The following is a 24,335-nucleotide window of genomic DNA, read 5'->3' on the forward strand; positions in this document are numbered from 1 at the left end:
GTGAGTTTCTTGTTATATGGCAATATGTATGTAACTAAAAATGTTTGTAATTTAGCCAAAGCTGAATAGCCATTATTTTTGAGGGTTGTTATCCCTATTTGTATAAGTGATTGGCAATAGGAGACTCAGAAATATCTTGTTTTTCGTCACTGAAGGGAAAATTATTGCTTGTTCTGAACTATTTTTACTTTAAAGGGATATCATTTTCTTAAAAGTATCAGTAGCAGCTTTATTGTTTGCTGTGACCAATAATAGTAATATCTTGGTTTTACTTACTCCCATTTATCAATCTAGTCATTTATTCAATGAACATTTATTGACCATCAACTTTTTTATAGTTGGTGAAATAATCATATTGACCATCAACTTTTTTATAGTTGGTGAAATAATCACAAGAAAATTTATTGTTAGGTATTTTTATACATATAAAATGAAGCGTTGTTCTAGTTGCTATAAATAATAAAGCCTGAATATGTGGCTCCTGCCCTCAAGGAATGTACAGAATAGTGGAGATGATGAAAATAGTATAAGAAAGAATGATTTATACATGGCAGAATATCAGGTCTCACTACTGTTTTGAAAGGCTATAGAGTTTAGAAGAGAAGGAGTTTAGTGAGGAAAAGTTGTGAGAAAGGTAGAAGTTAAATTGAATACTGAAGGACTTGGATAGCTAGAGATTGAAGGGAACGTATTCTAGGCAGTGGCATGGACAACAGAAATGAAGATATGGAAGTAGAATGACCTTGATATGCTCACAAGTTGGTGAAGAAAGTGTTACTTTAACCAAATCTACATTCTGAGGAACCGTGAGTGTGAGACAGGAGGCTTTAAATTTCATGTAAGAGAAGGGACGCTAAAAACTGGGTAATGACATGCTAAATTGGGTTGAAATGTAGATTTCCTGACTTCTAATCCTCTCTCCTTCGTGGCAGATTATTTTGCAGTTTAAAAATTGGACATCATAGATTCTTTTTTTAACAGCTTTATTAAACTAATTCACAGACCATACAATCCACCAATTTCAAGTGTACAGTTCAGTGGTCTTAACATGTTCACAAGGTTGTGCATCTATACCACAATCAGTTTTAGGACATTTTCATTACCCCAGAAAGAAACCGCACATCCCTTAGCCATCACCCCTCAGTCTCTCCATACCCCAGCCCTAGGCAACCACTAATCTTTCTGTCTCTGTAGATTTGCCTCTTCTGGACATTGCATAGAAATGAACTCGTACGGTATATTGTCCATTATGATGAGCTTCTTTTACTTAGCATAATGTTGTCAAGGTTCATCCATGTTGTAGTGTCTATCAGCACTTCATGCTTTTTAGTGCTGAATAATATTACATTTTATGGATATACATTTTATCCATGGATTCATGGATGTTTGGGCTTTTTGGCTATTATGAATAACGCTGTCATGAACATTCATTTATTGCGTGTGTTTTCATTCCTCTTGGGTATATACCTAGGAGTGGAGTTGCTGGATTATATGGTAACTATGTTTAACCATTTGAGGAACTGCCAAACTGTTTGCCAAAGCTACTGTACCTTTTTACATTCCTACCAGCAGTGTATGAGGGTTCTGATTTCTCCATATCCTCACCAATACTTATTGTTTTTCATTATAGCTATCTTAGTGGGTGCAAAGTGGTGTCTCATTATAGTTTTGATTTGCATTTCCCTAATAAGTAATGGTGTCTAGCATCTTTTCATGCGTTTATTGGCCATTTGTATTTCTTCTTGAAGAAATGTCTGTTCAGATCCTTTGCTCATTTTTAAATTGGGTTATTTGTCTTTTTATTATTGAGTTGTAATAGTTCTTTATTCTAGTTACTTAAGTCTCTTAACAGACAATTTACAAAATTTTCTCCCATTCTGTGGATTTTTTGGCTTTCTTGATGGTGCCCTTTGAGGCACAAAAGTTTTTAATTTTCATAGTTTCCAGTTCATCTTTTTTCTTTTGTTACTTGTGCCTTTGGTGTCATATCTTGGACATCATAAATTATTATTGTTGGAAACGTTTTCTAAATATCTTTGAAAGCCCAGGCAAACAGGATACCATTATTTAATGAAAAATAACTAAAGCCATTAATGCATATTTGGAGTTACATTCCACCTCCTCTGGTCTTCTCTTTATTCTGTGTCCAAATCGCTTAGTTGGAATGACTGATGAAAAGAAGCAAAGATAAAAATCAAGAAATAACAACTTTCAGTGAAGCATTTTAATTTGAAGTGCTATACTTTAAGAATTATTTGTTATGAGAGAATTTATTATGTTTGTGTGGGTATAGTGTATTACTTATAAAGTCTACTGTATTTGGGGAATTCACACTTAAGAAACTTTTACTGTGAAGGGAAGGGAGTAGTAACTCCTTCGTTTTTTTCAGATGACTAAACTGAACCTTGGAGAATTTAAATGATTTACTTGCTGGTAGAGCCTTTTCCGTGGGCAAGAAATAACAGTAAAGCATAGTCTTCATCTTCTTTTGTAGCATTATCTCTGTGAAGAAAGTTTTCAAGGTTCTAATTTTATTAATGATTACTCGAATTTTTGTTCCTAAACAATAGTAGTTTAGGTTTATAAAAGTTCACTTGGAGGAATTATTCTAGTCAAGGTCTTAAGAAAATATATTGATCTCATTATCTTATTAATGGGATCTGCATCAGTAGAGAGATTACCACAAATGGCCAGCTCATGTTTTCCTTTTTTCCATAATTCATTGTATTCCTATCATTTCGAAAGAGAAGTTTATGGTTTCAGATCGTTGTTATTAAGTACTTGTTTGGAGGGAATTCATAGATAAACTGGTCATAAGGATTAGTTTATACTTGCCCCAGCTCTTTCATATAGAGTACATACTTATCTCTGATTAGCTTGTAAGCTCTTTGAGAGACTCCTGTTCTTGTCTGCTTTCAACTATAGTCCCCATAGTTTTCGGCAGAATGCTCATTATGTAATAGGCACAGAAAATTTGTTTAAGTAATGATTCCCTCTTGAAGGGTCATGAATTTGAAAGGCAGAAAGGCTTTTAAGCAATTCCCCTTTAGAGTTTCACAGATTAAAGGAAGCAGACATATATCCTTTAGACAATTAAAACTTACTGAAATTACAGATTTATTTTTTAAAAGCCAAGGAAATTAGGTTCATTTTCCATAGCTTAAAAAGAATATTTTCATTAACTCTGATGCTTTACTAATACTTCCTGCCTCTGAAACATGAGAAATAGCATGAGATTGTATTAATCAAAAGGACCTTAACAGAAATCAGTACCAACTTGGTAAAAATAGTCCAGCTACCTGAAAGATTGGGCTTGATGTTGATTCTTTCAGGATTAAAGATAAAGATAGCTAAACCTGAAGTGATTCTTTTATCAAAACTGTACATAAAGTCTTTGCTGTTGTCTGCATGTCATTTATCAGCTTTGTCCATTAACTATGGCTAATTTTTAAATATAGTCCAATGTCTCCTTGGTGCCTTGAGTGCTTAGGTTTTTTCTACTTAGCGAAACATAATTAAAATGATTAGTATGTTGTTGCTTAATAGTCCATGCAGTTCCACTGCCAAATATACAAAGAATTCTTCACTTTTTATACTATTGGAGGCTATGTGGTATAGCCCTGAACAGTCTTGTAAATTCCTCACAAATCTCTTACATCTCTAGTTCTCCATCTGTGAAGTCAGAGCTAAAACCAGAATTCCTGTCTTATGACTCCTACTATAACATGTGCAGTCTCACTTCAGGAAAACTGAATTTTCACTCTTCCATGTCTAATTTGTAAATAATTCACCAAGAATAGCATTTCAAAATTTATTTCAAAACAGAACTGTCAAAATATAAATGTTAACTTTATAAACTTATTTTTAAAAAACACTTGAACATTCATTTTCCATTTGAATGTAGTGATTTTCACATAGTCCCTCAGGTTTTGTTAAGTAAATGGAATAATAGGCTATAAATATTTAATTTGAGGGCATAACTTTTGTGGGTCCTTCCAGTTTCAGCATTCAGCTAGTTTGTGAAGCAGAACCTCACTTGAAGATTGTTTCACTCTTTAGTCAACACAAAAAGTGCTTTTCTAAAAGTAACTGTGTGTAGGAGGTGTATAATCCTTTTTTCCTTTAAAAAAATTCCAGCTCTAAAAATTTATTTAGTAGAACTTCATATATAGATGTCTACATAGGATCACTTCTTTGAAAGACTTAAGGTGTAAAGCTGTAAACATAATATTAGGTGGGTGTTTGGAAAGTAAGGAGCATGGGAAGAGATGGGATAAAATGTTATTATCTAAAATAATGCACAGTCATGGTTGCTGCTGTGCTAAGCAACACTGTTTGTCTCTTGGTGACCAGAAACGTGAAAGCTTGTTTTCAGAACCATGAGTAATCTTAGCCTGAAGGAAAACAAGACAGATAAATTTTGCCAATGCTTAAAAAATAATAACTTTGATTCGAGAAAGCACTAAAGCTTTCTTTTTTTTTTTTTTTCCCCCCAAAGCCCCAGTAGATAGTTGTATGTCATAGTTGCACATCCTTCTAGTTGCTGTATGTGGGACGCAGCCTCAGCATGACCAGAGAAGCGGTGCGTCGGTGCGCGCCCAGGATCCGAACCCGGACCGCCAGCAGAGGAGCGCGCGCACTGAACCTCTAAGCCACAGGGCTGGCCCTAAAGCTTTCTTATTGAAAGGTGCTATAGAATTAGTCACCTATCCTAAGATGGCTATCATAAATTATGCAGTACATTTCTGTAAATCAATAACATTTTTCTAATTCACTTCTGTTAAGTAACTTCCTTTGAGGACATATCTTTCTCATAGTGCATGCTACACAGTTAAGAATTACTTGTTAAAAATAGCATTCAAATACTCTGGTAATCACAAAACTACAATAAATCATAAAATAAAAATGCTGAACTTGAAGCAGTTTATCTCAGTTCAATCCAATAAACAAATCATTAGGGAACTGATTTTATTAAATAACATTGGAAAGACCGACCCCCATTGCTGTGTGCTGCCTTCTTTTTGGTAGTAGTGATCAGGTTATACTGGTATTTACTATTAATACAAAGAATTCATTAAAATATATAAACAAATTTTCAAGCTTTTATTTCTGTCTTGTAAATGATTAAATCTCATCAAATTTAAATCACACAGAATTAACTTCATATACAGCCTCTCTTGCCTTCCTCTGATATCCAGATTAGAGGCTGAAGTATGGATTTGTTCTCCAGTTAAAGGAGAAAGACCTTGATAGGAGCACAGAGAAAACTGTTTCTGAAAACTATGTCAGAATTCACTTAGCTTGATAAAGACACCAATTTATTTTAGTTTATCACATTGCCCGTTTTAACTCTTCCTAAAAATGTATATAACCTCATCTTGTTAGGGTGTGATCAGTCTCATCTAGTAAAGTTTTTATAGTTGAAGTTGATGTGTGTGTTGAGTTGGATGGGTGTACATGTATATACATATGCATACAGATATATGCATACATCTACACACATGTATGTGTACACATACAACATTTGAATATGCTATTTTCCTATCTGGTTTCAGAGAAGATAAACTGTATGTAATACAAAAGACTTATTAGCATCAGAAACCTGGAACATTGCTAAATTTCCAGTATTGATTGCGTACATCTCAGTTCTGCTAGATTGAACATATGAAAAAGATTAATGACAAGTATTTCAAGGTTAATAACAGGAAAAAAAGGTGGAGGAAAAGAAATAGTGCAACATAGTCATTGATTCCTGGAAAGCTAGAGTCTGTTCTGTAGCACCTGAACATTTTGCCACTTTCTTTAGTAAATTCATCATAATACTTTAGAAAATTAGTCGACATGTCCCAAAGGTGTTGAGAATGTGTTAACAAGGGTTTCAGTTATAATAACTAAATAACAGGTACAAAATAAATATGTAGAAAGTATTATGTATCGTCCATAGGTGTTTCTGGGTATACTTCTGCGAAGTAGTGTTAGTAATACATTTGACTATGACAACAGAATAGTCATTTAGTTTTGAAATTGTGTGTCCAAATGTGCCTTTTGCTGTGGTTACCTTGGAGACTTCAGACTGCTGCTTATATGATTTCCTTAAAGTCCCGGACTTTTGAATCTGTGAGAGTTCGGGAGGAGTCACCCCCTTGCTGGGGTGCAGGGGAATGTTTTTCCCTCGTTTATAATTAAGGTCATTTGCATTTTTAAAAAAATCACAGCATGTATTCATATGTTCCATTATTTACAAACGCTTTATTTCTCTTCAGAGTCAAAATTCACAGTTCGTTTCTCTGAATACTTACCTTTCATTGTCAACTGGATTATATTTGTCATAGATTTAAGGGATTAAAAAATAAACCAGGTTATAGGGGAGATGGGTTTATTTTTCATAAACTTGAACTAGAATGTTTAGGATCGTAGGGACTAGGGCACTTCTTAAAGGTCAAAATATTTTAGGAAAAAGAACAAGGTGAAATTCTGCAACATTCTTTCCTTTTGCTTAGTGATTTTTAGCAAAAGTGATGATATGGGCTTGCTTTCTTGTTTGATGAGCTTTAGTTAATTTGGTAGAGGCAGATGAGTCGGAAATAGTGCTGCCAGAAATTTGTCCCTGATTTGGTAGAGTCCTGTATAGGTGCTGAGTAGGTGAATTTAAGTGCTACTTATCAGTGAGAGTTTCACTGGTCAGCTTTTATAGTCGTGAAAATCCCTCCTGCATCCCTCCCAACTTTATTTTTTACACAACACATCTCACCATCTGATTTGTTATACTTTTTACTTGTTTACTTTCCCTCCCCTGCTCCACACACTAGAATATAAGTTCCACAAAGGCAAAGTTTTAAAAATTTATTTTGTTTATTTCTTTATCCCTAGTAACTTGAACAGTGTCTGACATATCAGTGCTCAGACATGATGCTGTAATACAAGTATAATGTATATAACGTAAATTGTTAAAATTGAAGATATTGTTGGTTTTAGAAAAGTGAAGTGTTCACTTGTGAATTCCCTCAGGATATATTACTCTATATAGTAGAAGTAAAATCCATTGCAATATAAAAACTTTAAACCCAATTACTTACTTTAAGAGACATCATTCTCGGGGCCAGCCCGGTGGCGTAGCGGTTAAGTTCATGCATTCTGCTTTGGTGGCCCAGGGTTCGCTGGTTCGGATCCTGGGTGCAGCCCTACTCACCACTCGTCAAGCCATGCTGAGGTGGCGTCCCACATAGAAGAGCTACAACTCTACAACTATGATAGACAACTATGTACTGGGGCTTTGGGGAGAAAAAATAAAAAGGGACATCATTCTCATGTTCTTATTTTGCCCTAGCGGTTCCTGACTGCTTTGGAGAGACTGTTCTGTGTTCTCCTTTGTCTTCTCTCCTTGCTTCTATACAAAATCTGACACCAGCCACTGACTCACTCATTTCTCTAAAGGCTTATGCTGATTTAAGCTTTTGCTCACACCATTTTTCTTATCAAAAAAGTTATCTTCCTTCCTCAAATTTATCAATACTGTATTCATCCTCAATGCCTGTTTGGAAGTCCACCACTGTCTTGACTATCACAGAACATATTCTCTTTTGAATGTCATGGAAGCACTCATTTGACACACTTCTGGGACGTTTATTTAAACTACATTTTAGACTTTTAAATATCTATTATTTTCACTGTGTAAAGAGTACAAAAGTGATATAGCCCTAGTCAGATAAATTTCTTGAAGCTTTCTAAGATGGAAAAACTGCTTTATCCTCTTTGAAAATTAAGAAAAGGAATGATTAAAGTACTTAACTATAGCAACAGTTATGACTAGCATAACATAATGAGTAAAAGAGACACTGTCCGCCATGTGAAACAGAGAATGCTTTTAAAAGTACTGCTCATGGGGCCAGCCCCATGGCTTAGCAGTTAAGTGCGCGCACTCTGCTACTGGCAGCCCGGGTTCGGATCCTGGGCGCACACCGACGCACCGCTTGTCCGGCCATGCTGAGGTGGCGTCCCACATACAGCAACTAAGAAGGATGTGCAGCTGTGACATTACAACTATCTACTGGGGCTTTGGGGAGAAAAGGGGGAAAAAAAGGAGGAGAATTGGCAATAGATGTTAGCTCAGGGCTGATCTTCCTCACAAAAAAAAAAGTACTGCTCATTATCTCCAGCTGTATTTTCATGATATATATATATATAAATGAATATATATATAAATGAATGATAATATTTCTGATTTGGCCAAGATCAAGAGGCTAGGTGACCTATTCTTAATACTTAGTCAATCTGTCTTTTACCATATATATTATTTTATTAAGTAGCCTGCGTAATTATGTGTTTGTACTTGCAGCTTGTGGTGTCAGTTCCTAGAATCAGAGCATTTAAAGTTGGAAGAGATCTTTTAATCCATCTCCCTTGTTTTTACAGATGAGGAAACTGGAAAACAAAAAGTTTAATTTGTCCAACGACCACTTGATGACAGATCTCATTTTCCATCAAGTGTTAGGCTCCCTTTCCCAATTACTTATAGCAGCATCCTTTGTTTCTCCCAAGATTGGGTGAATAATACTACAGAATCACTTTGCTTTTTATGTTTCACATTAAGAGGTAGAATTCTAACGACCATTATAGCAAAATGGTGTTTATCTTTGTGAATTGGTTTTTAAAATTTTGTTTCTTTTAGACATGCCACTATTTTTTGTGTGTGTGTGTGAGGAAGATCAGCCTTGAGCTAACATCCATGCCAATCCTCCTCTTTTTTTGCTGAGGAAGACCAGGTCTGAGCTAACATCCGTGCCCATCTTCCTCCACTTTATATGGGACGCCGCCACAGCATGGCCTGACAAGCGGTGGATCCGTGTGCGCCCAGAATCCAAACCGGAGCCGCCAGCAGTGGAGCGCGCGCACTTAACCGCTACGCCACAGGGCTGGCCTGGAGGCCTGCCACTATTTTGGAATTTTTTTATAAATTCATGGTTTCCAAAGGATTATGTTAATTTTTAGGGATAAATCATGAAAATCCCCAAATCTTAAAGATCAATCCCAAATAAATTTTAAAATTCAGAATTACTGGAAGAACAAGAATCACACTACTGTCAAGCTAATATTAGATTTTCAGTGATTTCTAAGATCCATTCTGTTTCTAATGTTCCAGGCCTAATATTTATACAACATTTTCTGAGTTCATATGTACCTGATCTTTTTCTTATTTTATAGTATTATTTAGTCTTTTTTGTTGTTGTTCTTGCATTCTTGAAAAGCATTTATTTGTGTAATGAATTAGGAATCTCCTTTCTTCAAACAACTTCGGGAACCCACATATTGGCTCTATTTACTGATCATTTATCTGGATACTGCATTGCTGGCTGTACTGCTCCTGGGTTAATAGAAAAATTGAAGATTGTACACGTGATACCATAGCATCTCTTCTCTCCCCACCTGAAGATATGAACGAAAAAGAGTGAAAGATTTCAAAGTCCAAAATGAATGCACCCACTTTAAATGCTATTTAACATGGTCAGGAGGCTGCTGTTTCATTTTAGTACCTTGGCAGTGAAAACCAGAAGAATAGTATCTGTTTTAGTTGAAGTGAGTTTCTCATCTGAAACAAATTGTTCTTCCTTAAATAATTCTCTCCTGCACTTTGAAAAAGGCCTGAATTTTCTGATGAAAGACAGTAATTGTACTGTTGCCCAAGTGGTTGATACCTACTCAAGCTAAGAGTTATAAAAATTAAGAACGCTGTCCCCTCCTCTGAAAAAGGATTGGTAGTCTGCCTGAATGAAATGATAATAAAACACTGACAGTTTACATGGAGATCCTATCCTTTGGAAAATCACACTTTGTTTTAAGTAGAAAGAATATTATCTAGTTGGGGAGGGAAGAAGGATGCAAATCACCTTCCTGTTTTGAATATGTCTTTGTAGCTGTAATTACTTATGTTAGCTAATGGGTTTTGTTCCTTTATTATAATATAGTCATAAATATTTTATTTTCCGAAACAAAAAGTTGGAATCATGCCCTTTACATTAAATGTCAGAAAAAATTCAGTAGCTCTGATGTGTTTTAGAGTAAACAAAAACAAAAGAGAGATCTGTGCCTTAGATGGCTTTAATCAGATGGCAGGGTGAGACCATATGGATGACATAGTTAGATGGCAGAGTGAAACCATATGGACGACAGCGTAGGTGTGAAAAACGTGGCTTGCGATAAAGTCTTTTAAAAATGGTTGCGTATACTCTTTCTATAAAGGAAGTATTATGATGATAAGTTTGTGTTTTATCTTCATTCTCATGAAAATGCTGACTTAGGGGAGTAGATAGAGAAAAGTTTATGGATTTCTGCTCTTATTTAGCTTGACTCAGTACTGTCCTCAAATGGATTTATTTACTTACTGTTATTAAGATTAGATTTTTTGCTTTCACATGCCATTTTCTTGCAGACCAAAACTATGGGCAACATTTAGGATACGTAAACTGTTTTGTTGTTGATGTTGCTTTCTGTTACTTTTGATGTCTTTCTGAAATATTTTAGTTTAAAAGATCACAGATTATAAGTATGCAACTCAGTGAATTATCACGTTATAATAAAGGTTATTTGATAATTTTTAAAAATAGTTATTACTGTTTGGAAATGTAGGGTAAACCGTTTAGGCAATATTTTAACAAAAATAGTAATCTCGTAAAAAGTATCTGGGATTTAAAAAATTTTTGTCAACAGGTATCTCAAAATCATGATTGAAATATAGTTTTTGGTTCATAGTTTCAAAATGTTATCCATGACTTCTGGTACTAAAAATTTTTTAATTGTACAAGTAATCCTGAGTCCATGCTCACGGGAAGAAAAATATTAATATTAAAATACTAAAGTTTGTAAAAAGTGAAAGTCATCATTCTATACGGTTCTACCATATCTCCCTCTTCTCGGAGCTATCACTTATAGTTTACTTCCCACACCTTTTTCCATGCATACACCTTTACAAGAATTTGTTTTACTTGTTTTTAACATAAATGGGGTTCTATTTTACAGTATGTTCTGTGACTCACAATTTCACTCTGTCTTGGGAAGCTTTATATGTCATTACATTATAGACAGACTTCATTCTTTTTCATTGTTATAATTTCTTGAATGGTCCTCCTAATGATGGATACTTGTTTCCGGTTTTTTGCTGTTGTAAAGAAATTCTGCAGTGAATATCCTTGAACATATATCTTTGTGAACTAGTCAATAGTAAGAGTTTCTTATTGACTAGTAGTTTCCCTGTATTCTGGATGTTATTGTATTGATTATATGTGGCAGATATTTTCTCCCTATGTTATTGTCTTGGTGGCTTTTGTCATGAATGTTTTAAATAATTATGTAGTCAAGTCTGTGATCTTTTCCTTTGTCATCTGTTTTGTGGATTCTGTATTTCTAAATTATTTATATTCATTTCCACAGAGATATTTTCATTTCCATTTTTAACTGTCACTTGTAAAGCACTTTCTTTTTATAGAACCCTGTGAATCATGGCAAAATGTATTAGTATGTGATACATTCTGATGGCATGTAATAATCACATAAGCGTTAGTGACAATTTTGATTATCAATTTCAGAGTTAAAAAATAAATGTAATTCTGGAAGAGCATTGAGGTTTTTGTGTTATTTATGGAATCACTATAGGTAGTCCTCACTATTAATAAATTCATTTTTGACAGGTAATATGCTAGGCACTGAATGATAACAGTGTAGTACAAAAGGAAGATGTATTACCTTTTATTGTGAATCTTTTAGATACGATCGCTTCCCCGGTTACTGAAATTTCTCTAACCTCATGTAGCTGCTGCTGCCAGGAATTGCTCTCCACTTTTGCTGCCATCCAGTGCAGATTACCCAACAGGTATACTAAGCCATTAGCAAAGCAGAGTCCAAAAGTAAAAAAGATCAGTCTTGATTAACTTATCTAGAATTTTGCAATTAAGCATTTTTTAAGATGTTTTATTTCATGTGTGTGCGTGTGTGTAGCGTTGCATACTATCCGTAGGGTAAGGAGTGAGAGCACTGACATTTTCATTGTTTGGGGCCTCTAATTTGGCTCTGTGGCTATTTATCGTACCTTTCTACCTTGATACCCCACAACTTGGGCTCTTCAGACTTGGGCTGATTTTGTCCTACCACCAGTAATTTCCTCTGGAAGTAGCTTATAATTTTTCTGCTTCTTCCCTATAATAGGAGGGAATACGCTTCTAGGAGGTCCCATGAAGCCGGTATCTCATAGACCTGTCATCAGCTCACTTCTACTCTCTGCCTTCTCTCCACACCTGATTGTTAACAGTTTGAAAAACTTTTAACTTTGCTGCCACCCCTCTGCCCTTGTTGGTAGGGGAGATTCACAGAGGAGAGGACTCCCTTCCTACTTCTAGATGGAATAATATCCCATTGGGAAGAAATGGCAAGGGAAAAGTGTTTTTCTTTTTTGAAGGGACTAGAACTTGCACAGCTCAGCAAATTTGGACAAGTTCGACAATAATTCAGCCTCCTTACATTTTAACTAGATTTCTGGGTGCATTTGCTGACCTAACCACCCCGTATACCTATTTCTGACTTAAAATTTGCCTTTAGAGTCACAAAAGCACAAAGCACTGTAGTGCCTGTAACACTCTCCCATGTTATTGTAGGTGACTAAATGACCATGGAATCTGGAGCCGAGAACCAGCAGAGTGGAGATGCAGCCGTAACAGAAGCTGAAAACCAGCAAATGACAGTTCAAGCCCAGCCACAGATTGCCACATTAGCCCAGGTATAAAATACGTGGAGAGATCCCAAGTTGTGTCTCCCACGAGGAGTATGTTTCAGACAAGAGAATTTAGTTTTTATCACAGAGATATACATAGAATGAGCAGAGACATTCTTAGAATATCAAAATTCCTGTTTACTTGGTGTTAACCCAATTTTAGAAATGATATTATTAATTTGGTAACATAACAGAAAAATGTATTGTTGAACACTAATAAATTGTTTGTAGTGACATGATTCAGAAATAATTACATTGTAACTGATGGGTGGCTTGTATCTCTTAGGAAAGACAACCTGATATGATAACTGTTTTTCATATCACACAAATTTATTTTGGGGCATGGGAGGGATGATCTGAAAGGGTGTTGATGTATGCTTAAACTAAAAAATAGGATAAGCAAATAAATGGACACACAAGTAAATTTTGAAGATGGTGTAGTTTTTGTTTCCTGTATATTTTAAATATAATTCACAATTCTTTCATTTTGTCTTTGTCTTAAACATTCTATCTCTAAGGTTATATTCTCTCATCCTTATTTTTTGTTCTTATGTATTTTTCCTCAAATATTTTATTTTATCAACAGCTATTTGCATATATATGAATGAGAAATGTGGTTAATATAAAAACCAAATAGCAAACATAAATCTGCTAGGTAAGGGAGTGTGATATTGCCTCTTGCAGATGAAGGCTCCCAGGAGAAAATAATCCTAGTAGAGGCTCTGAGATGTTGAGCTTCAGCTTCCCCAAGAGTGTAAAAGCTCTCCTAGGGGAGTCGCAAGGATGGGTCTTGGGAAACAGGGCTGATCACAGATGGTTACCACTGCGCTAAAATGTGGGCCAAATACTGGACGTCAAGCAAGAATGTGGTCAGAAGGAGTGGGCTGCTTTGTGTTTTCTCCTGAGATCACCAGGGCCCACTTCAGCCCTCAGGAGCAAGGCAAAGCGGAATACATTTGGGGATGAAGTAAATGTACTCAGATGAGGCGATTGCAGGAGCGAAGGGGAGAGAGCTAGGACTTCATCAGTACCTGGTCAAGGCAAGCATGCACAGATAAGAGTCTGGGCTCATCCAAGCATTCGGCACGCTGTGAAAAGAAGATACAGTGCCAGCAGGGATCTTCGTGATGACAGCCCTCAACATGTCTGTCTCTTGGGTCATACTATCCTGTCTGGTCTGCTTGTCTTCTAAGTGTGTTATACAAGGTCATCCTGGAGATCCCTTCCCCTACAGTCTTGTGTTCTTGATATAGTATATCATGTTTTCCAGTGGGTTCTTGGGCAAGTTTGACTTGGTAAAGAAATCATTTTTCTTTCAAATTTCGAAGGCAGTGGTCCACAGTCAACTTCTGGTCTTGGTGTTTGAAAAGACTAAATGTTTCTTATTTTGTGTCTCTGGTATCTTATAAAAATCTTCTCTCTGTTCACAGTGCTTCACTATTTCATTATCAGAGCCTTGGTTTGGATCAGTTTTCATCCATTGTGCTTTGTGTTCAGTAGGCTCTTTTATAGTGGAAAGTCATGTCTTTGGTTCTGGGCAATTTCTTTAAATTATTTGGTTGATGATTTTTTTCCTAACTTATTTCTCTTTTCTCTCTAGAATCCTTGTCATCCGGATGTTATACCTATGGGACTGTTTCTCTAATTTTCTCATCTTTTGTGTCTGTCTTTTTGCTCTGCTCTCTGGATGATTTCTTCAACTTCACATTCCAACCCATCTGTTGAATTTTTTATTTTGCTTTCATGTTTTCAAGAGTTCCTTTTGTTCTCTGAATAGTCCTTTTTGTGTTTATAGCATCCTGTTTATTGTTTCACAAAGGCAATATTTTATCTCTGGAAATATTAATTAGATTTTGTTTTGTTTTAAGTTTTCTTCTCCTCCCATAGATTTTCCTCTGTATAGCTTTTTCCCCTTCCATTTGTTTTGGTCTCTATCTTTCATATTAGAATCTTTCCTCAAATGTTTGAAAATTTGTGGTTTGTCTGCTCAGTTCTAAAAGTAGGGGACCAAAAAGCTGTATTGGAAGCCCTGTGGATATGTTTGAGGCCTGGTATCTGTGAGTTGTGAGCTTCGCTGGAGGTGGCATTCCCAATGTCAGTATCATTTGAGTCTTTCCTCTTCCCCTTGGCATTGGTCAGATTCCCCAGAGAAAGCTTTACTAATCCCCTGCATATAGGGTAAAGGCCTGGGAGCCAAGTGAGAGAAGAGAACTGGGGTTTAGTACCCCACCTTCAGCAATGCCTGGTGTTAGGCAGTCAGGAGACCCTCTATCTAGAAGGTAGACCTCCATTTTTCTGTCAGTGTAGGGTCGATTAGTCGTTCTTCCACAGGGAGTTGAGGGAGGGGATCCAGATGCTTCTAAAAGAGCCTTCAACTAGCCTTCCTTATTTTCAGCCTCTACTTTCACTCTATCCTCCAGGGTGCCTTAGGTCCTAAGCCTGTCAGGATTTTTGTGGTGCAGTCAGACTTTCCCTGCCTCCACCTCATGAGTTGGCCTTCTGAGGTCTTACAAGGTCATTACCATTCATCCATCTGCTTTCTAGCCTCCAAAACTCTTACTATTATCTCTTTTCCCATCTCCTGTGCTCATGTGATTATGTCTCTAAAAACAAAATCAATTTCATGAAGTTTAATTGGAGATTCGGGAAGGAGCTAAATTATATGCACATGTTCAATTGGTCATTCTTATCAGGCAGTCCTCTAGCACTTAAGACTTTTAAAAGCAGAATGACATGATATTTGAGTTTTAGGAAAGCTAATATCTGTTCCCATTTGTATAGTTTTTTGTTCTTTTTATTCCTAATTGCGGAGTTTTGTCACTTGCTCATCCAAGTCCTTGACACATACCTCAGACGGTTTTCACATAATTTTCTCTCATAATTCTGATAGCTGTTATTTTTTTACTGTCAGTCTTTAATATTAGAAAAATGCAATAAAATTGTCAAATCCAAGATCATTGTGATTTGATCAATGAACAAGAAAAAACAAATTCAGCCTAACTAGTAAAGGAAGAAAATCAATCTGAAACAATAATGAGACACCTTATTTTACTTTTGAAATTTACAGAGATTTTTTTAGGTGGAAAAAAAACCAATGTTGGTTTTAACTATGAGAATGTGAATTTTTATGGATTTAACTAAAGAGTTGGGTAAAAGGATGATCACTGTAGCTTTCTTGTAATAGGCACATTTGAAAACCTGAATATCCAATAATAAGGAATTTATTAAACAAATTATGTAATTTTTACTATTATGCAACCGTTAAAACCATTAAAGAAGACTATTAATGGTGTGATGGATTCAAAAGGTAAAATAGATTCCATGACAGTGTATTATAAAAATTGATTGTATATATGCTCCCTTAAAAACACCCAGATCTACAGCAAAAATATTAACAGGGGTTAGCTCTGAGTGATAGGAATGTAAGTGGTTTTTATTTTATTTTTGTGTATCTGTATTTTATAAACTTAGAATAAGAGGAGCCATTATGTAGAAGGATCAGGGTAGAAAAGGAGTTACTCACTATGTTGGCTTGTTATATTTACCCTAGAAAATACTCAGAGAAGAGGATATAATAATTGCTTCAAATATTAGAAGAGCTTTTATATGGAATTGAGATGAGGTACTCTGAATAACTTAAGGTTGTGCTTCTCAAACTTCAGTGTGGGGGAAAGCGTCCTTGGGTCCATCAGAGATTCTGACTTTATGAACAGGCACCCCGTGTAACTCTAATGGTAGAATGGAGTGGTGGTAGTCCATGGACCACATTTTGAGAACAAGGTAAAACTAAGCAAGATTTATAGTGACCAAAGAGAAAGTTATTAATAAGGAAGGACTTCCTAATGTCCGAACATGGGAGTTCATGGTTTTAACCTCTACCTTCAATAGAGATCTTTCCCCCAAGCTTCACAGTCAAATATTTGACTGCCTGCTAAACTTCTCTGCACATTCAGGTGTCAGGTCAATTCCATCATCTTCCTCCACTACCCCAACTACTCAAAAACTTCTCCTTACTCGCGTTCTCTGTTTCACTTGATGGCATAGTCTACCCTGTCTCACCCGAACATGAAATATGTGAGTCATCTTTAATTCCTCTTGCCTCCTTCAACCAATCATTCATAAAGCCCTTTCTCGTCTGCCTCCTGAATTTTCATTAAATCACTTCTCTCATTCCCATCTCTACCACAGCTAGTGCCTATTTCTGGCCTTTATCATCTTACCTTAACTATTATATAGGCTTTCTCAGTTGGCCTCCTCACCTTCACTTTTTTCTTCTTTTGAAATAAATGTTTCGCACTGCCACTGAAGTGAACTATCTAAAATGCAAACCTCATCACGATATTCAGGAATTCAGAAGCCCTTCAGAGCCTTTTCTCATCTCCTCAGGATAAAATGCAAGTTCTTTAATGTGACAGAGAAGGTTTGTCATGACTAGCCCGTCTAGCCATTGCCTACCTCTCTTGCTTCATCTCTCCTCACTTCCTACATATGCTCCAGTGGTACTGATGGCTGGTCATCCCTCTCTGCCATGTACAGACCATGCTATTTCTCTTTGCTTTTGCCAGTGCTGCCCTTTCTGCCTGAAGTTCTGTGCCTCTCCCCTGCAATAATAACATGCCTAACTTGTATTGTTTTTCAAATTCACATTCTTCCGTGGTAGCCTCCCCTCATCTTGGATGGAGTGGGCTAGCTCTCCTCAGCGTGTCCATTTTTCTCTTCACAAACTTCATCACTTCACTGAATTATATTTATTCGTGTTCTTTTCCCCATTCCTTCACATATGTACCCCAATAATTTCCTTAAGGGCAAAAACCTATGTCTTTCTCATTTTTGTAGTTTCAGTTCTCACATTGTTCCTGGCACATAGGTTCCCAATAACTGTTTGCCAAAGGAGCAAATAAAATTCCTACTCCCGAGTGTGTTCAAGCATAGGAACAATAAGTACCATCAGGTAGACAAGTAGAACCTAAGAGCCCTCTTAACCTGGATATTGACTCAGTAAAATAGTGCCTTCTTTGTTCCTCAGGAGAAAATTGATGTCTTATATTCTCTCAACTCTGCTTTTTTATTCTTTGAAGAGGAAAATAAATCCTTAAAATATCAGCTATTACCAGTTTAGTGATTTTAGGGGGGTGGGGGGGATAGAAATTTTCAGTTATAATACCTGTTAATACATTTTCATTAATGAAAGGCATACTTGTAATTAGTGTAAAAGAGAAAACTATGCTGTATATTGTAAGATCTGTTTGTTCTAGATTAATAACTAAGTTTTGCACCAGTTTGAGAGCAGTTATATTTTAGAGCATGGTTTATTTAATGCATGACATTCTGAAGACCTTTATGTTTCTTCAAGGCTAGCATATCTCTTGACCTTGGGTAAGTTACTTAATCTCTTCTCGCACTTGCTATTTCTGTCTCTGAAATGGAGATAGTGCTTATTACCCAGTCCTGATTTCTTCAAAGAGCAGAGTGAGACCCTGGGTATGAAGGCAGGTGAGAAAATGTAGAGCACCGTACATGTGACATGACAGTTAGTGTTCCGAGGAAGTCTGTGTATTTATTGTGATTACATTAAAGTAGCTTTTGGTTTTTGTCATTTGGGAGGAGTTGAAAAATAGGGGGGGGGGGGCATTTGTAGTCTTTTTTAAAGAAGAATATTAAATTTACTCATTAGTCTTTTTCACATCAGTGAAATACTTATCTAGCAGAAAGATCATCTTTTTGCTGCTAAAAAGTTGCTTCATATTTAACATGAGTACTCCCAAGGAAGTATCTGTGATAGTAATTTTTTTCCATGTTCAACACTGTAGGTATCTATGCCAGCAGCTCACGCAACATCATCTGCTCCCACCGTAACTTTAGTACAGCTGCCCAATGGGCAGACAGTTCAAGTCCATGGAGTTATTCAGGCGGCCCAGCCATCAGTTATTCAGTCTCCACAAGTCCAGACAGTTCAGGTATGTGTATAAAAAGTTGTGCATCTACCTTCATAACTGTTGTTTATAGCCATATCTCTCTCCTTTCATTAGTTTTGAAAATAGGAACATATGTAGTTCAGAGTTTAATTTTATTTTATGGTAAGGGAATATGCAGCATCTGTATAGTCACCTTATGTATAGGAACATATACATAGGAACAGACATAGAAAAAGACTTTTTCTTAAGCTATAGAAGAAAAAGAGTTGGTTGGGGAAAATCATTAAGTACTTGGGATAAAGTGGAAATGTTTGGGAGAGACTGTAAGGCTGATGTACCTCAGTTGAGGAAAATTGAGATACAAAAATAATAACTTTGTAATTATTTTCTAAACATGTAATTGGAAAAAAATAAACCCTTGTCAAGAATTAATTAATAACCTTATCTAAGATATTATTTGAATTAGAGATCACGAAAAGCATTTGTAAAACCAGCTACGTTTAGGGTTCTAAGTTAGAGTATATATCTTTGAACTAGTCATGTATTCAGAAAGTACACCTTAAAAATCAGGGATTATACTACACCTGTTACCTTATTCTTTGGAGAGATTGTTCCTTTGGGTTGGAACCAAAGAGGATAAAGACACATAGACCTCGGAAGGTGACTACTATACTTAATTGTAGGAACCTAGAGCAGTATACATCTTTGCAATGAGCTTATTGAAGAAACAAGACTTGAACATTCATTCAAGTAGGCCATAACCCCAGCCTCCCATTTCATATTTTTTGCTTCACAGTCTTCCTGTAAGGACTTAAAAAGACTTTTCTCCGGAACTCAGGTGAGTCCTAGGTCCTAGATTTGGAGAGAACTATTTTTAGAAAGGAAGGTGAGAAATTATTCTTTATATCTTTGACCTTCTCTATAAACATGGAATTCAAGGTATGAATAAAAATCTTAGAGATCTTCTAGGTCTAGGCCACATTTGTTACCTACCCAGCCCTTAGTCTATTGCCAAATTTCCCTATATAGTCTTTCTCCCCTCCTCCAAATGGTGATGGTCCAGCATTACTGGAACACTTCAAAGGAAGCGCTATCTCCTGAGGTAACTGGTTTATAATTAGGCGTAATTGCTAAAGTATTCTTCCCTCTGGTGGGCCAGAATATACCGTTCTGAAACGTTTACCTAGTGGTCCCAGTTCTGTCCTCTGAAACTGGGTAAGCAAGTTTAACTCCTTTTCTTTCTCTTCCCCATCTCCTGCACCCTTCCCATTAAAAAAAAATCCAGACTAAATAAATGCCTGTTTTTCTTCAGCTGTTTATTACATGGTGTAGCTTTGATTCCTCTTCACCATCCTTGTTGTCTTCTCGTGTGTGAGAGCTCCTGTGTTTCCTTGAGTGTGGTAGCCAGACTGATTGATATTTGTAGGGGTGAGAAGTACCTCCTTTGTCCCGGAAGCATTCTGTTAATGTCATCAAAGGACATGCATATTAGATTTTGTCAGCCGTATTGCACTCCTGAGTCACGGAACCCCTGGTACCCGCCTCTGCTTCATTCTGTCCTTGTGCTTTTGGTTTGCTTGGACAGTTAAGTGGGGAAAAAAATAGAATGTTTTCATGTGTAATCATCAAGTTGTCTAAATTTCCATACTGAAAGATACTGGGAATGAAATTTGTTACCAAGTAGGAGATAGTGTTGTCCAGGTAAACACCAAAAGAATTTCATATTTCAGTGGAATCACACTGACTGAGCAACAGTGTCCTTCATTTGCCTCAGTTTTTGTTTCATTGAATGCTACCCTACTGTTCTCCATACTTGCCACTACTACTTCCCCACTGATCTTTCTCTCGATAACAGTGGGGAGAACCTGACTTGCCAGTCAGGAGACCTGGATTCCAGACCTCACCTTAACCTTTGCTGCTTCTTTGTCACTTGTAGTAGGAGGTCTTTCTATAAAGAACACACAAAAATTACCAAAATTATAGCCACAAAATTTGTTAAGATTACAATTTTTGGTTATCATATGTGAGATTTAATGATTGAATGTATTCTTAATTTTACTCTTTACTTTGTGGCAGTAATAATAATAATTTGGACCTGGGGGTTATACAGCCATTAACTCTATAGAAATATGTATTTATCTTTTCAAGAACACATTTTTCTGTTGAGGTGAGCTATGCTTATAATTGAAAGCCTGAATTCTAAAAATAGAGACGCAAATATTGTATTTTTTCTTTAAAAAGCCTGAACCATGGAGAATCTATTAAACTTGATCGTTTCACCTGGTTAACAGTAATTAGTATTAATAACTAGGAAGTAGTTTGCATCAGAAGAGATGATCAAACAAGGAGAGAAATTGTCCCTCAGACTTCTAGACGAGAGAATATTAGTATTCTGGAACAGAGTTTGCAAAATAGGCAAAGTACATTTCTCTTAATGTGAGAATAAGATATTAGGACTTCTGTTTATATTTTTTAATCTAAGAATATTAGAAACTAAGCTGTACTAATATTTTATATATGGCTTGACATTGGTGCCCTAACTTTATTCTTATGTATATGTATAGGTCAAATCTCAAAGATTATGTGAGAATCCCCACAAAAGTAATGGGAGTTACACAAATGTATAGACGTTAACAGTGACATCCTCACTTTTTGTTTGTTGCTTTTGGACACATTTTCAATATAGTGCAGTTTAAATGTGTCAGAGGATTTGTGGATTATGTTACCTTAAATTATTACATTCATTCCTTCAGTGAATTTTTATTGATCACATGCTATGTGCCAGTCACTGTTCTAGGTGCTGTGAAAGACAGCAGTGAACAAATAATACTTCCCTATTCTCATGAAGATCACATTTGAGTGAAGAGACAATGAAAAAATAAAATATGTCAGGTGAGGACAAGTGCTGGGAAGATGACTAAAGCAGGGGAAAGGGATAGAGAATGGTGTGGGGGAAGGTGCTCTATATTATGTAGGGTGGTCAGGAACCAGAAGGCAGGGAAGGAGGCGAGCCATACAGGTAATCAAAGCAGACGCAAGGTCTCAAAAGTGACAGACACTTTACTCTCAGGAGTAGCAAGAAGATGGGGCTCGCATAAAGTGAGCAAGGGGAGAGGGGCTGGAGATGAAATCTTTGATAGAATCCTCACGATACTCTGTGATAGAATCCTCACGATACTCTGTGAAGGGGACAACAATAAAAATCTTTTGTGCAACATAGAGATTCAGTGGTTATCTTATAGCAAACTGTTTCAGAGTTGTCTCACAGAAGGATGCACTACTTGTTTGTTTTTACAGAAGACAAGTGTTCCAAAGTTTCTGATCTTTTCAATGATGGCAAGTAAGGACTTGCAAGGGATATATTACTAACAGTTTTATTTATTTATTTATTTATTTATTTATTTTTGGTGAGGAAGATTGGCTCTGAGCTAACGTCTGTTGCCAATTTTCCTCTTTTTGCTGGGGAAGATTAGCTCCGAGCCAACACCATGCCCATCTTCCTCCATCCCATATGCGGGACGCCACCGCACATAGCCCGAAGAGTGGTGCTCAAGTGCACGCCCAGGACGCCAACCCACGAACCCTAGGCTGCCGAAGCGGAGTGCGCAAACTCAACCACTACACCGCTGGGCCGGCCCCACTAACAGTTATTTTTTAAAAACATAAATCCATTTCAACTATCCTTTCTGGAAGAAAGTGACATTTTAACAGTGCATGAGAGGGCACCTGCGTTTTGAAAGAAGCCTGGGCTGTGGAGAGAGCATTTTGAAAACAGAAGTTTGGAAATGTTTCCATACTTTTTATTTAACTGCAAACAATGTAAATTTGTCACCTAAAAACTCGAATAAGTATACTTTTAAAACCTTGGAAATAGAATTTTCTGAACTATTAAGTCTTCTAGAGTTGCAGTAGGTATTGAACTTATTTGATAAAATATGGAACTATAGCATCTTCTATTAGCATACAGTAACTGAGAGCCAGGGAGGTGAAGATACACTAGATAAATCTCATCAAAAGTTTTATAATTGATAGATGAAAGTGAAAAATGATTGATTTATTTAGTAAGCCCAGCAAAAAATGCACTTACTTTTATATATATATATATATATATATATATATATATATATATACACACACACACATGAGTTCTCTTTTTCAGCAATAGCAGATGTTAAATCATATTTCAAAAGGCCCGAGCTTGGAATCAGATTTTTGAATCTCTGTCATAAAATATTAAATGATTTGTTAATGAAGCTTACTAGATAACATCAGTCTCACTATTATGAAAAATTAAATGAGTTTAAGAAATTTACAAAGGTATTTTAATGTTTATACTTATCCTATCTTTAAAAATTATTTTGTTTTATAACATAAAATTTACAAACAAGAAATATATATGTTTATGTAAAATTTTCTTGTTTATGAAGGAGATCTGCAGATCAAGAGTTTGATCATTGCTCTAGACTTATATTAAAATTCTTGATCCAGGGGGCCAGCCCTGTGGCTAAGTTGTTAAGTGCTCGCGCTCCGCTACTGGCGACCCAGGTTTGGATCCCGGGCTCACACTGACGCACTGCTTCTCCAGCCATGCTGAGACCGCGTCCCACATACGGCAACTAGAAGGATGTGCAACTATGACATACAACTAGCTACTGGGGCTTTGGGGGCAAAAAAAGGAGGAGGATTGGCAATAGATGTTAGCTCAGAGCCAGTCTTCCTCAGCAAAAAGAGGAGGATTGGCGTGGATGTTAGCTCAGGGCTGATCTTCCTCACCAAAAAAAAAAAAAAAAAAAATTCTTGATCCAGTGATTAAAAAACTGTACCTAAACCATGAGTCTGAACTCTACACAGGGAAAGTACTTAAGTTTCTAGGGGACTGTGTATAGTTTGAGAAAACATCTAATAATACCATTGCTTTCATTTGGTTCTAATCACTGTATATATTTTATTTTGAAACTTAAAATAACATCAAAATAGGAGGGTTTTTTTTCCCCCTTATAAACAGAAAGTATGGGTTTTTAACAAACTAAAAGGAAGTTGAGAAATACAGATCTAAAACCTTACATCTGCAAGTGGTGGTTTGGCTTTCTGAAAATTTGACTTATAAGTGGCCCAGGTTGAAGACCTATCTAAGGAGCTCAGGAAAGGTTTAATAAGAGAGATGATGGGAGGTGAGGACTAGAGGAAGGGGCTTTATCATTGGAATGTGATAGTAGTCTATGATAAGTCAGGATATAATTTTTCATATGATTACCTTTAATAACCTGTTAAATATATATTAAACTATAATTAATTTTTTTTATGAAAAGGATTTTTGACATGATTTTTATTGGTCTCAGAAATATGAGCCCCAGTGTGTTTTTTGTTTTTGTTTTTTGGTAGTCCATAGCAATTGGCTTCATACTTCTGAGTTCTCCCTGGATAGTATTCCCAAAGAGGAAATGTTACATTCATTATGTGGTATTGAATATTTGTGAATTCCCTTTACATTTAAAAAGTTATAATCACTACATAGGGGTAAGTTAATTCCCTCTGTCTGAATTGACAGAATCTTTTAGTTCAGAGGAAGGGGGGCTTTTTTCCATTAAAAGCAATAGATCCACTGAGTTTGAAAAAATATATATATCAAAGGCCATATTATAAAAAGGCAACATTAATTTATT

General features: G+C 36.2%; 1 protein-coding gene across 5 annotated transcripts in view; it reads left to right on the forward strand.

The window, feature by feature from the left end:
* The window catches only part of CREB1 (cAMP responsive element binding protein 1), a 65,587-nt gene that overhangs the window by 6,146 nt on the left and 35,106 nt on the right, over positions 1 to 24,335 (forward strand). For 2 of the 5 annotated variants that reach the window (XR_015553272.1, XM_014784760.2), the window contains exons 2-4: positions 12,642 to 12,763; positions 18,568 to 18,714; positions 19,469 to 19,510. Coding sequence is in view for 4 of the 5 variants with exons in the window: in XM_014784760.2 (XP_014640246.1) it covers positions 12,650 to 12,763; positions 18,568 to 18,714; positions 19,469 to 19,510 (303 nt within the window). In the remaining variant the exon portion in view is untranslated. Of the gene's footprint in view, positions 1 to 10,740; positions 11,864 to 12,641; positions 12,764 to 18,567; positions 18,715 to 19,468; positions 19,511 to 24,335 lie in introns of those variants that run through there. The other 3 variants (XM_087435713.1, XM_004426845.3, XM_087435714.1) reach the window with 3 other exon arrangements.

Source organism: Ceratotherium simum, chromosome 9 (assembly GCF_057802395.1).
Source record: "Ceratotherium simum simum isolate JZ-2026a chromosome 9, ASM5780239v1, whole genome shotgun sequence".
In the NCBI taxonomy this organism is placed as follows: Eukaryota; Metazoa; Chordata; class Mammalia; order Perissodactyla; family Rhinocerotidae; genus Ceratotherium; species Ceratotherium simum.